Source organism: Camelus dromedarius, chromosome 29 (genome assembly GCF_036321535.1).
Source record: "Camelus dromedarius isolate mCamDro1 chromosome 29, mCamDro1.pat, whole genome shotgun sequence".
Taxonomy (NCBI): domain Eukaryota; kingdom Metazoa; phylum Chordata; class Mammalia; order Artiodactyla; family Camelidae; genus Camelus; species Camelus dromedarius.
The window spans coordinates 813,014-826,201 of record NC_087464.1 but is presented as its reverse complement, the minus strand read 5'-3'; the positions used below and the strand labels follow the sequence as shown (position 1 = coordinate 826,201).

At 39.4% G+C, this 13,188-nt stretch overlaps 1 protein-coding gene across 1 annotated transcript in view; it reads left to right on the top strand.

Annotated features, from left to right (window-relative positions):
• Positions 1-12,616, top strand: part of GABRG3 (gamma-aminobutyric acid type A receptor subunit gamma3) — a 423,003-nt gene extending 410,387 nt beyond the window's left edge. Inside the window, exons 7-10 of the mRNA XM_064480494.1 lie at positions 2,615-2,767; positions 6,175-6,371; positions 6,683-6,742; positions 11,438-12,616. Of these exons, the coding sequence (XP_064336564.1) occupies positions 2,615-2,767; positions 6,175-6,371; positions 6,683-6,742; positions 11,438-11,719 (692 nt within the window). The 3' untranslated portion in view covers positions 11,720-12,616. The remainder of the gene's footprint in view (positions 1-2,614; positions 2,768-6,174; positions 6,372-6,682; positions 6,743-11,437) is intronic.
• Positions 12,617-13,188: the final 572 nt, after the last annotated feature.

Sequence of the window (13,188 nt, the reverse complement as noted above, 5' to 3'; positions counted from 1 at the left end):
CAGACCTCTGAGTTAGGCAAAGAGGTATTCTGAACACAGGAAATGGGGAACCTGTTCACCTCAGGTTGGGGCAAAGCAGGTAGATTTGCTGAAATGAATTGTGTCTGCTCTGAAGTTGTCCTGTTTATCTTACTAAGGAACCTACAATGGCTTTTGAAGAAATTATTCAACTCTTTGGATATTCTCTTGGGGTTATGTTCATAACTGCTAGGGTGATTTATTATGTTTTGTTTTTCTGTGTACTGTTTGTTTTCTGCTGTTTTTTTCCAAAATGTATGTAAAAATTAATAGACATTTAAATATCAGACATAATTCAATGATACTTCCATAGGAAATTATGTAACTTGACATTCATATTACCTAGAAAAATGTTTTTGTGTTTTTGATTACTTCAGATTAATTATTCTAATTCCTTTGTAGTGAAAGACTAATTTGCTAAAAATTTTAAATGTTTCTTGAGAAATGACCTCAAAATTGATGTGCCTATCAGTCATCTTAAGTATTGCTACAACCGAACACCACATCCTGCAAAAAACATTCTAATTTATTGAAAGGCATGATTTTCATATGGGCTTAATATAGTTTCCCTGTAAATTTTAAAAATGGGACTTCTCATTGAAAAAATACTAATTGATTGCTTATCAAGTTGACATTGATAAACAAGACATATATTCTATCACCTGCCTTGCTTATTGGTTTTAAGGCAGATATTATATTGATAATTATAGAAATAAATTAACACCATTGTTAGGAGTGGGTAGGGAGGACTTCCTGGTGAAGTAAATGGTTTCCAAGCTGAGCTTCACAGTTGAGTGGGAGCCATCTGGATGCAGGTAGAGGGAGAAGAGCACCCTAGGCAGGAGGGCAGAGATGCGGCAGCTGCTGGGGGAGACCGTGTGCATCTGAGCACCTGGGGATACCCCACGGAGTACAAGGCATGGGTGTTTCGTGCAGAACACTGTAGATTGTCAGTGCGGGAAATTCCCCCCTCCCCCGTCTTGATTTCTTCTGGCTGCACTAATAATAAAATTGACACAAGACAGATTAACAAGAGAAAAAGAAACAAAGTTTAATTAACACACATGGAGGTCTCATAGAAATGGGACCTAAGAAGTGGCCAGACAGCTTTTATACTTTTTAGACAAAGAAACAATAATTGTGAGGAATTTACAGGAGAAAACTTGGGCTTTGCATGCTTCATTAGTAAGAAATCCAAATGGGGCATGGACTTGGGGTGGTAAATTGAAGTAACACGATATGTTTATACAGGCTTCTTGGAGATAAGTTTGTCCTCTACCTCTAGTTGCAAGGAGTACAACTTTCACATTTTTTCCTACTTTCAGGGGTAGAGAGGAGGGTCACAGTGTCCCTGTTGGTAGTGGCCATTTCTAAATAACTCTAATTCGAAATAATCAATATGCCACTGAGGCACGTTTAGGGGTGGCCTACCCTGGGCTCCAACAAGGCCATGATAAAGTTGTGAGAATTGCACAGGGGGCGCAAGATGCTGGTGAAGGATTATTAGGGGAGGGAAATAATAATTTTCATGTTCTAGAAAGATCCTTTTGGTGGCAGGGCACAGAATGGTCTGGAGCAGAGAAGGTTGTTAGAGAAAGTGGGGGCTAAGATAGACAGTAGCTGAATTAGGCAGGAAGAGGAGTTGAGAGCAGAACAGGAGTTGAAGAAGGGAAAATGAGTCAGAGATGGTGTGTGAATAAATGAAAGAAGGACCTAAGTTACGAGCAGGTGTTGGTGTGATGGAGATGATAATCCAGTTCTGGTCACCTGAATTTTGAATTTGAGGTGCCAGAAGTTTGAATCCAGCGGGCTTAAGCATGAAATTCAAACAGGAGGAGGAGGAGAGACACAATCTGAGCAGCAGATCACCTAGGAAAGGTACGAATAGAGACGATTTTGGAATAAATGTACAATGTATTAGGCATGCGCCTTCTCCCAGTCCCTCGTGCAGTCTTATGAAATTTCCGGTAACATCCATTTTCATCCCAACTCTTTTACATTGTGGGTTTGCTTTAGTTAGGAGGGAGCAGAGTGCCACAAAGTGATTTCTTCTGTTTGTTTTCTGGGTTGGCAGCCTAAGTGCCAGAGTCATGAAAGGGTAAGGTAAATATAAAAATATTAAATAAAACATAAAGTAAAAGATTGAGAGCTTAAATTCATCTTACGAAAATATAAATATAAATTTGTTACACAAGTTTTGATATGAAAGTGTATGTATACGTCTGTTACTATTGAAAAAGCCAAATGGCAATGATTCTGCTTGGGGGCTGAGTTTGTTACTTGTTACCCTTGATTTTCGACATGCAGCAAACAGATAAACACAAGCAATAATAGCTTATTGAGTAGTGGTCTGGCATGTCTACCTCCTCTGTTAATTAACATGTATCTTTTACAGTAAAATGCCTTGCACAGCCATGGATACTACAAAACTTAAGTTTAAGGGCACCAGCAGCTGGAGTCTTTTTCCAATTTGATGTTGCTGTACTTGTGTATTTTTATCCAAGTTACTCATTTAACAAATTAAGTTATACATTATTTCCTCAAATTATTTTTAAGACATGAAGGTTGTGTTAATTTTGACAATACTTTATTACAGGTGATTATGTTGTCATGACTATATATTTTGAATTGAGTAGAAGAATGGGCTACTTCACTATTCAAACATACATTCCCTGTATACTGACTGTAGTTTTATCCTGGGTGTCATTTTGGATCAAAAAAGATGCTACACCAGCAAGAACAGCATTAGGTGAGTTTCAAAAAAACTCTTCTATTGTTTTGTGTAACTTTAATATAGAAAAAAAAATACTTTCAATGAAAAAGACTTAGTTCAAATGTAACTGACCTAATGTGAGTGCTGCATGAACCATGGTTCTTTAAAGTAGCCAAGATATGTCGCTCTTCCTCACAGTAGAGTTCCCTGTGTGCCACTTAATTAAGTTGAGGTTAGGGATTCAGAATAAGTCAATTGCATCATCCGATAGTAGGCTCTAAGGATGATGTCATCATAAAAACATAGTCATGCCCTGGAACCTGCCGCATTCAAAAGTCTCGTTATGCCAGTGTAAAGAAATAGAACTTGCTACATGCCTTTGAGGACTGATGACACAAATTAGTAAAATGGTCTCTTAATAAAAGAAGTTCTATTTGTCTGTAGTAGCTTTCCCAGCAAACAAGAAAATGATCATTCTTTTCAGCTACAATTTATTAAAGCTCAAAGTGTTTCATGAATTTATCTCTGGCCCTCAAAGTCCTCTTAATAAAAGATTAAATTCTAGTGATTTTATGATTGTGCAACATGTATTATAGCAGGCAGTTTTTAATTATGATAAGACTTTTGCCTAACTTTCAATATTTTGATTTGTGAATACAGGTAATGTATAATACAGAGGTTGTTTCCCCCCAAAAAATGTCTTTCAGAAAAAGGGAACTGCCTCAGTTTTAAAATCTTTGCAAAGTCTCCTATATTACATTGTCTATTTTTTACATTTGTTTTTTAATTCTTTATTTGTTTAACAATAAAGTACTGTTTGAACATGATAAATTAGCCTTTAGTATCCTCTGCCAATATTAGTTTTGCATGCTTATAGAAGATACATGACAGAATTGACAAATCAACTGGCAAAGGCATAACACAGATTTAGTACATATTCTTGGGGTTATGACCTCACTATTACAAATGTCAGCTGTCATAGTGAGCATGACTTTAAAGATCAGCTTCAAAACAAGATAAGATGTAGTTATGCTTGCAAAATTTGGGACTATGAAAATCCTATCAAAGAGTAGCCATTGCAGCTTTAAGAGGACAAGATACTAGAAATACACAGGGCTAGCAGATAATAGATTTACATACCAGAAGGGAGGAGAAATGTCATTAACACCAGGATATTTAGTTGATTCACCAGAAAGGCTGTGGCTAACAATAAAGACGTACTCCAGATTCCTTTAAATAAAGCTTAAACCATATAATGACAAGATCAAGGGAGATCACCAAAAAATTAACTATTTACTGTAAGAAAGCATTCAATATTATTTTTTAAAAAGATAACAAAACAGAAAAGGTAACATAGTCCATACTGTTTAGAATGCGTCATCCACAATGCAGTACTATATATTTACTATACAGTAAAATATTATTAGACTTTCTAAGAAGAAGGTAATGGGTAATGACCCATTATCAAGAAAAAAAAAAGTCAATATCAAAATGCAACTCTGATGTTGAATCAGCAGACATGGGCCTTAAAGAGCTATTATAACAGATGTTCAAGGATTTAAAAGAAAATACAATCTTAACGAATGAACAGATGATAATCTCAGCAGATAAAGTATATTTAAAAAGGAATTTATAGAATAAAATGTATAATAGTCAAGTTGAAAATAAAACACTAAGTGATCTTAACAACAGATTGCAGATAGCATGAAAAAAAATCTTGTATAATTGGAGATCATCATATGAAATTTACCTAATCTGAAAAGTGGAGGGTAAAAAAGATTTAATAGAATGAACAGAGCCTCAGTGATCTGTGGGACAATATAAAGATGTATAAAATAATTGTAACTGGTGTTCCAAAACAAAAAGAGAAAAAATGAGGTAAAAAGTTGTGAAGAAATTAGGTTAAAATCCCCAAATTCAGTGAAAAATACCTATTTAAGACCCCATAGACATAATGTGGTCACCACATTAAAAATTGATTATATTGGACATTTATTGCAAAATCTTTTTTTAAATAAAAATACACTGCCATTGGTATAGACTTTTCAGGTTTACAATGCTTTTTTACATAAAGCATCACAACTTTCCCACTTACAATAAGGAGAGGATGGCACTCTGTTTTCACTGTGCCGATTAAAGAAACTGATACAAAGAAAGTAAGTGACTTGATATGTCCAGATGCTGAGAAGGCCCAGAACAAAGCTGAAGGCTTTGACTTCCAGGTCAATATCTTCTACACCTGGCCAAGCTGTTCATGCTGTGCTCTTTGACTCACTCTACAACTGGTCTTTGCTGATTTCCAGGCCAGGGAGGCACACGAAACAAGAGCTCTGATGCTGCCACAAAGGTGGGAACCAATGGTCATCCATCTGTCATGGCTGCCTGATCCCTGAGCAGTACTGCTAGACAGACACTTTATAGCATCCCCAGTGAACCACAGAGGTGGGAGTGTCACAGCCTGTGATTCTGGGATGCGTGTTACTAGCCCACCTGTCTGACAGCTCCAGCAGGTTCTAACTTCCTAGGAGCTCATCTAGGGGAAAGTCAGCCTTAACTTGTTTCACATGAGAATCATTGAATCATACTCGCCTTCATTTTAGTAGACTCCATTCCTTTTTTCATTTGTTTTTCCTTCTAAACTATCCGTCACATGTGCATCTCTTGCCTAAATATTTTCCACAGTCTTTGATTAAGTCTTTAGTGGTGACCCACATGTATAAAATAAAGTCAGATCAATACTGGGTATGATTAGTTAACTAATTAGTCAATGAATCAATGAACTCCATACGAAGTATTTATTGAAATGCCCTAAATGCTAGGCACAATGCTAGGTAACAGGCAAGCAAAGATGAGCACGATATAGTTTGCTCTTAAAGGAGAGAGTTCAGGGAGAGAAACTGTAAAGACATAGGGAATTCACTGTGATAATGCAAAAAAATTAGGAACACGGCAGGTACAGAGATCGTGAAGACGTGTGTGTTACCAGCTCTGCCTGGGTTGCTAGAAGCAGTCTTGCCTCAGAAAAAGTGGTATCTCAGCTAGGCCTTGAAGACGGGAGTTTACAAATTGCACAGAGGAGGAGAAGTGAGAGTGGACACGGTTTATCCGGGCAGAAGGAAAGTGTGAGATGAGGAACAGACGGAAATTATTGGAGATGGCAAACTGTATTTTCATTAAAAATATTTAAAAAGACAAAGTGTCAAACAATAAGAGAATTACTGAATAAATAGAAAGATCCAGGTATTTTAATGTTATTGTGAAGACTATGGTAAATTTTTATGGAAATGTTGCTTATAAAATTATATAGACATTAATTACAATTATAAGTATTATTACATTGATGCAATATCAAATGTTCACATTAAAAAAAACAACAACACTGTGTCGGAGTGGAGGAATTCTGTGTGGCTCCTTTTACACCTTGGTACCTGTCCCCCGTGCAGGCATCACCACAGTGCTGACCATGACCACGCTCAGCACCATAGCCAGGAAGTCCTTGCCCCGCGTCTCCTACGTGACCGCCATGGACCTCTTTGTGACCGTGTGCTTCTTGTTCGTCTTTGCTGCTCTGATGGAGTATGCTACCCTCAACTACTATTCAAGCTGTAGAAAACCAACTACCACCAGGAAAAAAACATCGGTGAGGTTCAGCAGCAAAGATTTTCTGGGAAGTTAGGGGGAAGATAGTTCGAGGTAAACAATTCTTATTTGTAAGGATCTTATATAAAGTAATGTAAATAGTTAATTTAACAAGACTTGGAAAAAAACAAAAACCAACAAGACAGGTGTTCTGACGACAGGAATGTGACCCGCAGACACTCTCCAGCTTCCCCTACCGGCAGCATTGATTGATGTAATTAATCATATCTTAAAGATTACTCTTTACCAGGGTGATCTGTCATGCAGATTTCCATAGATGTCTTCTAATTACTTTTTTTGCTTTTCTTGTAGTTATTACATCCAGATTCCTCAAGATGGATTCATGAAAGAATAAGCCTACAAGCCCCTTCCGTAAGTATAGCACTGCAAGTGCAAATAGTTCTGAAAACTCTGAAAAAACTAAGATATTATTGTTTATGCATGTACATATTGAAGACCAATGAATAATGCATGTACTTCAAAACTTTATTTACTTTTTGTTTTAATGTTCAAATTAGAAAATTTGGAAAGTAAAGGAAAAAATAATCACCACTTCTACCCAGGGGTTAGTGTATAGCAGACATATTTCTGTAACTGAGGAACAGGTTAGAAATAGGTTTCTGAGCAGAGTATTAATTTATAGGATCATTTTAATGATCGATTGCCTCACATGTTCATGACTGATGCACGGTCTTGGCTGGGCACCGGGCTAATTCACACCTTTTCACTTTTAAATATATTTTTATCACTACAGTTTCGTACATACTTGTGACTATTTACTTGAATTCCTAGAAGCAGAATGGCTGGGCCAAAGAGTTGCATGATCTTTGCCAAATCACATTCCACCACCTTTGTTAGCAGGATGGGTCACGTGCCTCTCAGAACTCACTCTGCATCTGGCTACAGAAAAACAGCTCCGGCAAACTGTTCCCATTGCCATTTCTCTGATTATCAATAGTTTAATATTTTCCATTTGTTTATTTTTGATTTTCATTCATTTTCATGAATTGCTTTTTGTCTATTAGCCTTTTATTAAAGTTTTTATACAACTTTGATAGTTGTTTTAAAGTGACATCTGCCAGTTATAAGTTATGTGATTATATTTTATATAATACAAAGCTTGTATAGTCACATATAGAATATATTAGGAATATTAATCTGGCATTTGTTACGCAGTTGTTTTTTTTTTACTGAAGTACATACAATCAGTTACAATGCGTTAATTTCTGGTGTGCAGCATAATGTCCCAGTCATGCATATACATACATATATTCATCTTCATATTCTTTTTCACTATAGGTTATTATAAGATATTGAATATAGTTCCCTGTGCTGTACAGAAGAAACTTTTTAAAAATCTATTTTCATATATAGTAGCTAATACTTGCAAATCTCAAGCTCCCAAATTTATCCCTTCCCACCCCCTTTCCCCAGTAACCATAAGATTATTTACTAAGTCTGTGAGTCTGTTTCTATTCTGTGAATGAATTCATAGTGTCTTTTTTGTCTTTCTTTAGATTCCACATATGAGTGATATCATATGGCATTTTTCTTTCTCCTTCTGGCTTATTTCACCTAGAATGATGATCTCTATGTAGTATTTATTACAGTTTTCATTAGCAATGCTGTCGCTGCAATTTCTTGTGCCTTTTCCCCCATACAGTGTTTTCAGTCTCCTGATGTTAAAATCTATTAACCTTTCCTTCTGTGGTATCTGTCTCTTGTGTTCTGCTTGCAAATTTCCTCTCCACCCTCAGAATGATATAACACCCTCCTCCGACTTTCTTTCTGTTCTGTTTGACACTATATTCTAAGTGTCTTCATGTATCTACTCATTTAATCCTCACAACAACCCACTCTACAGACTAGGACACTGAGATGTGGGAAAATTAAGCCCTGTAAATATTGACCAAGGTTTCACAATCTAAAAAAAATTGTAACATTTAATTATTAAAGTACCTGAATTTTTAGTATGTGGCTCGATGTAAGTATCAATTGAAAAACTGAGAAACATATTTTTAGATCAATGATGTGAACTCTCCCTTAAGAAGGTTCTACTATACGACAATTTTTACATGTAGTTATTTGTATTCCTTTATAAGCATCAATTCACAAGTTGCACAAACTGGATGTTTTGTGCCCACCTATACACCACAGGTGGTTTTCTGACCACTAGTCAGCACCCTATGTCTAGGGGATTTCAGCCTGTTTTCATTAGGAGGCTGCGTAGCTATCTGCAGTCTACAAGTGTGCATCGTGGTAGTTCTGACAGAAGGTGAGTGGTGAAGCCATTTTTACAGCTGTGGGAAGCCACAGTGAACACACAGATTTTGCCAACAAATGCTGCCTCATAGCAATGGGTAATGGGAAGGGGTGGGAGTGGGGACGCTGAATGTCAAGTCAGAAAGAACAGCTGAGGCCCAGAGAGCACATTGTCACACACAGCCGGAGGGCCGGGAGTGGAGGAAGAAATAGGGACACCTTTGGTACAGAAATGATGCTGTCAAAAGAAATAGAGAATCTTTTAACGTAGAGAAAAAAGAAATAGCCATAAAACTCGAAGAGGATTTTTTGTTTGTTTTTTTAAAGCAGGAAAGTTTAATGACCCCGAGGAAAGTACATAGAAAAACAGTTCCCAGAGATGAGGGCTCCAGGCTGGGTGGAAAGACACAGGCTGAGACGTCCTCAACACGAGACACAGAGCCAGGGGGGTTTTCCACTGCTGGGTAATTGTTAGTGTCTTCAGCTCTGTCCTGAGAGATGCACGGTGTTCGCTTCGTCAAGGGGCCACTCTCCCCAACGGGGAAAAGCCGACAGGGGCAGGGGCCCGCCTCTGCCAGTGCTCCTGTGCTGCTCTGGGGCCGGTTGTCCAGTCACCTCTGTGTCTCGATTTCCTAACCCGTGAAATGCAAGGCTAATCCGCTCCAAGTGTGCAGGGGGGCCTGCCGCCCAGGGAGCGCAGAGGTCCAAGGAGGTCCCAGGGCTGCATCACACAAGTGAGCAGGCAGGAGGGAGGCAGAGACCCAACTGGGCCGCAGATGGCCCCTCCGGAGACCCGTTCATGAAAACCCCCATTCTGGACACAGTTTGAAGTTTTCTTGACGAATGAGAGGAACGCATTTAACATGCATAACATACTCCAGCAATTTAATATATGGTTGTTTAGGGCGCTTAACATCTTAAGTTTTATTTCAATGTTGTAAAATGGAATTAGTGTCATTTCAAAACAGTGAGCTAGAAAGAGATAAATAGAGGCTCTTAATACGTGTTTCAGTGGTCATGGGTGTTTAGTGCCCTAAATAAAGAAGTCAAGTGGAGCCTTCTCTTGCCCCAGAAACCCTGTGCTTCTTAGCCTACATCCTTCTTGGTCATCCTTTAAATCCAGAGTGAGCTGTTTCCGCCCTTGCAGAGGCTTCTGGTGCCCACTCTGAGTCCGTCCCTTCTTCTGGGCCTGCCCTGCCTGTGATGGCTGGGTTTCTCCCCTGTGTGATGCTACACAGGTACAGAGGGGTGAAGAAATGAGAGGAGGACTAGATGGCTGAACACTGTCAAAACACTCATGCGAGCCTTATTCAATAAAAGCAGGTGTTTCCAATTGGAGATCGTCAGGAAGGTATAAATTCCTCAAATGCAATAGTCGAGTCAGGAGTCTGCTTTTTTTCAGCAAGCCTCCAGGTGACTTTTACACCCACTCAGGTTGAAGAATCAGTAGCCTGGAGGACATGTGTCCACATTAGAGCCTGAGGGACAGCAAAGCTTTTGTGTCGCCCGTTGCCCAGAATTGTAGGGGAACGGGGACAGCTGCACCAGGGTGCCCCGACTGGCCACTGGCATGTGCAGAGGGGCCCAGGACATCCTGATTTAGGTCGGTCCTCACACACAGACACTGCTCGATTAAAAGGACGCCCCAAAAGGCTACCAACGGTGACACTGACTGCCCTGCACTTCTGCTGCTCCCCTCTGGCTTGACTCCACGTATCTGTGTACGTATTCAATCAAACCAACATCCAGAAGCGGAAGGAAAGAGCACCACCTTTCCTTGTGATAATAGTTTTTGATTAAAAAAAATAAGAAGTATTCGTGGTGGTTTCTAGTGAATTCTGAAAGGCGTCTTTCCCTGCAGTGGGCAAAGGACCTAGCCAGCCAGCCAGCCAGCTGAGGGCGCACGTGCCTCTGTAGCCCCTGATTTTGGTGTCCACCGTTCCCACTGGCACCCCTCACACCCTCAGTTCCTGCAGCACAGATATAGTTAGAGCAGAAAGACAGCTACGGTTTTCAGTTTTGATGAATTACTCAGTCCAGTTTAGATATTTCTCCTCTTAACAGACTTCAGGTTAGTATATAGTTCGTAGTTCTGTGGAAGAGCCCTGCAGCCACCTGAAGAACTGATGTCTATTTGAAGGCATTTCTCAAGGTTAAAAACGATTCTTTTCATTTATGAGTGACTATAAGTTGTCCCCCCGCCATTTATCTGCCCCACATTGACTTTCTCACATCAGGAGGAGAGCATGTGAAGTAGAAAAACAAAACATTCCAATTGTACACAATTTTTGGCTCTGTGTCTTGAGATGACAAGCAATGTCTCAAAGCCCACACATTGTTTTCCCTGAATTACGGGCAACAAGAAGATTCTCCCATCATTCCTATACATCATGTTTTTCTTTTTACTGTTTACTAATTAGGAAAAAAGAAATTTCTCTCTCTACACTTTGGTATATGTATTGTTTAACTTTTAAGGAATTATATACATAACATGTATGTATGTACGCCAAATCAGCAGAGAAGTCAGCAGAACGGGAACTTGAAATGGCTGTTACACATTTAAAGCCTCCCTTACCAGTAATCCAAGAAATACAAGTTTTGGAAACTGCAGTGTAGCTTTTTTGGCATTCGATTTGCAAAGATTGAACCGGTAGATTGAACCTTCCAGAGCAGGAGCGTGTGGCGGAGGGGCATGGCATCGCCCTCTTGGTCCAGGGAACGGACATAACCTGTGCCCACTGCTTGATTCGCCCGGGCTGTTTGTGTTGTGTTTCATGAGGATTTTTCTGTTCTTGTTGCTGGCAGAACTACTCTCTCCTTGACATGCGGCCACCGCCACCTGCAGTGGTCACTCTGAACAGTTCCATGTACTGGCAAGAATTTGAAGATACCTGTGTCTACGAGTGTCTGGACGGCAAAGACTGTCAGAGCTTCTTCTGCTGCTATGAAGAATGCAAGTCAGGATCCTGGAGAAAAGGACGGATTCACATAGACATCTTGGAGCTGGACTCATATTCCCGGGTTTTCTTCCCCACTTCATTCCTGCTCTTCAACTTGGTCTATTGGGTGGGATACCTGTATCTCTGAATGCTCCTCCTAGTGATGAACGAAGAGTGTTAGGTTCCCCTCTTCATCTTTCACCCTCCCCAGACCAGTAGTCACCAACTGGAGTAGCAAGGAAAGACACTGCTCAGTGTATCTGAAGTTGTACATTACCTTTGAATAGCGCAGGAACACGTGGCAAATATTCCTGTTATGTATTTCAAACTCACACACACACACACACAAGTTAATTGAGTTTTAAAGAGATGTTCTTGTTACTCCCTTACTGAGTCTGTAGCTTGGTGATGATTATGAATGGTTTTGGATATTGGAAGCAGCTGCCAATGTTCCTTGCAAAGAAACCTGTGAAACATGCAAGCAGATGTCTGAGAAGCTCTCTCGGGCCCCGACCCCTCCTGCGTCTCTCCCTTGCAGCTCTCCACAGCACCGATGCCCACGTGTGGGGAGCCACCACTGGCCAAGACACACTCATGCTGGACCTCAGCGCCCAGGCAGCCTGAGCTCATTTGTGACTGCAGTGAGCTTCCACCCCGTTTCCTTTCTGTGGTCTCTTTCGCTCTGGCACCAAACCACCTTCATTAGTTGGCATTCCTTTATCTCATAGCCCCAACCTTGGCTGGGGAACGGTGTGTATGCTTCACCTACAATTGTTCAATTGAGGAAAAAGTCTGATATTCAAAATTCTCATATTGCTGAAGTCAAAGATGTTTATTATCTCTGAACATCAGAAGGTCGTTAACTTTATTCCAAATTATTGAAAGTTGCTGGTATTCAAGCTTTGGGTTCTTGGACGAGTTCACGTTGAGTTCAGCACTTCTCCTTAGGAGTTGTGCTTCTCCTAGACCAAGGTGTGACCCCAGAGCATATGCTCTTGTGGGCTCCAGGAGTATCTGCATCTTGCGAAGAAATGTACACAACATTCACAAGTCTTTGTTTTGCTGTTTTCCAGAGTATGAAAGAAATGTAGATAGAATTTTTAAATTTTTTTCTTAGTGAATATTAACTTTCAATTCAGATCAACTTTAGATGCAAAAAAATGAGTAATGGCTATCGTCAATGATATATTTTGATGAACAAAAATTATTTTATACTTTGAGATATGGATATGTAGCAAAATTCCAAAGAAAAAAATTCCTTAAAATTATTACTCTTTTGATATTTTTATAACACAAAGTCAACCTGCTTCTTGAAGTTAGTTCTTTGTTATAACTGGATGCTAGTATGTGCTTCACAAGACTCCCTGAGAAGCTTTCCGCCATCGATAAGAAAAGAAAAAGTCCTGCCAATAGGTTAACATATGCTTTGGCATCATTCAAAGTTTGGTACTAAAATTTTGGTACCAGAATCTCTGTGCTTCTCATCTTTCTCACCCAGAATATTGAATCTTTTATTGGAAACCATAAAATTTTATTTTAACTATGTATTGTACATACGATTATTACTCAGAAAAAAGATGAAACATTGTGCAGAAAAAGTATATGAAAGCACTCATT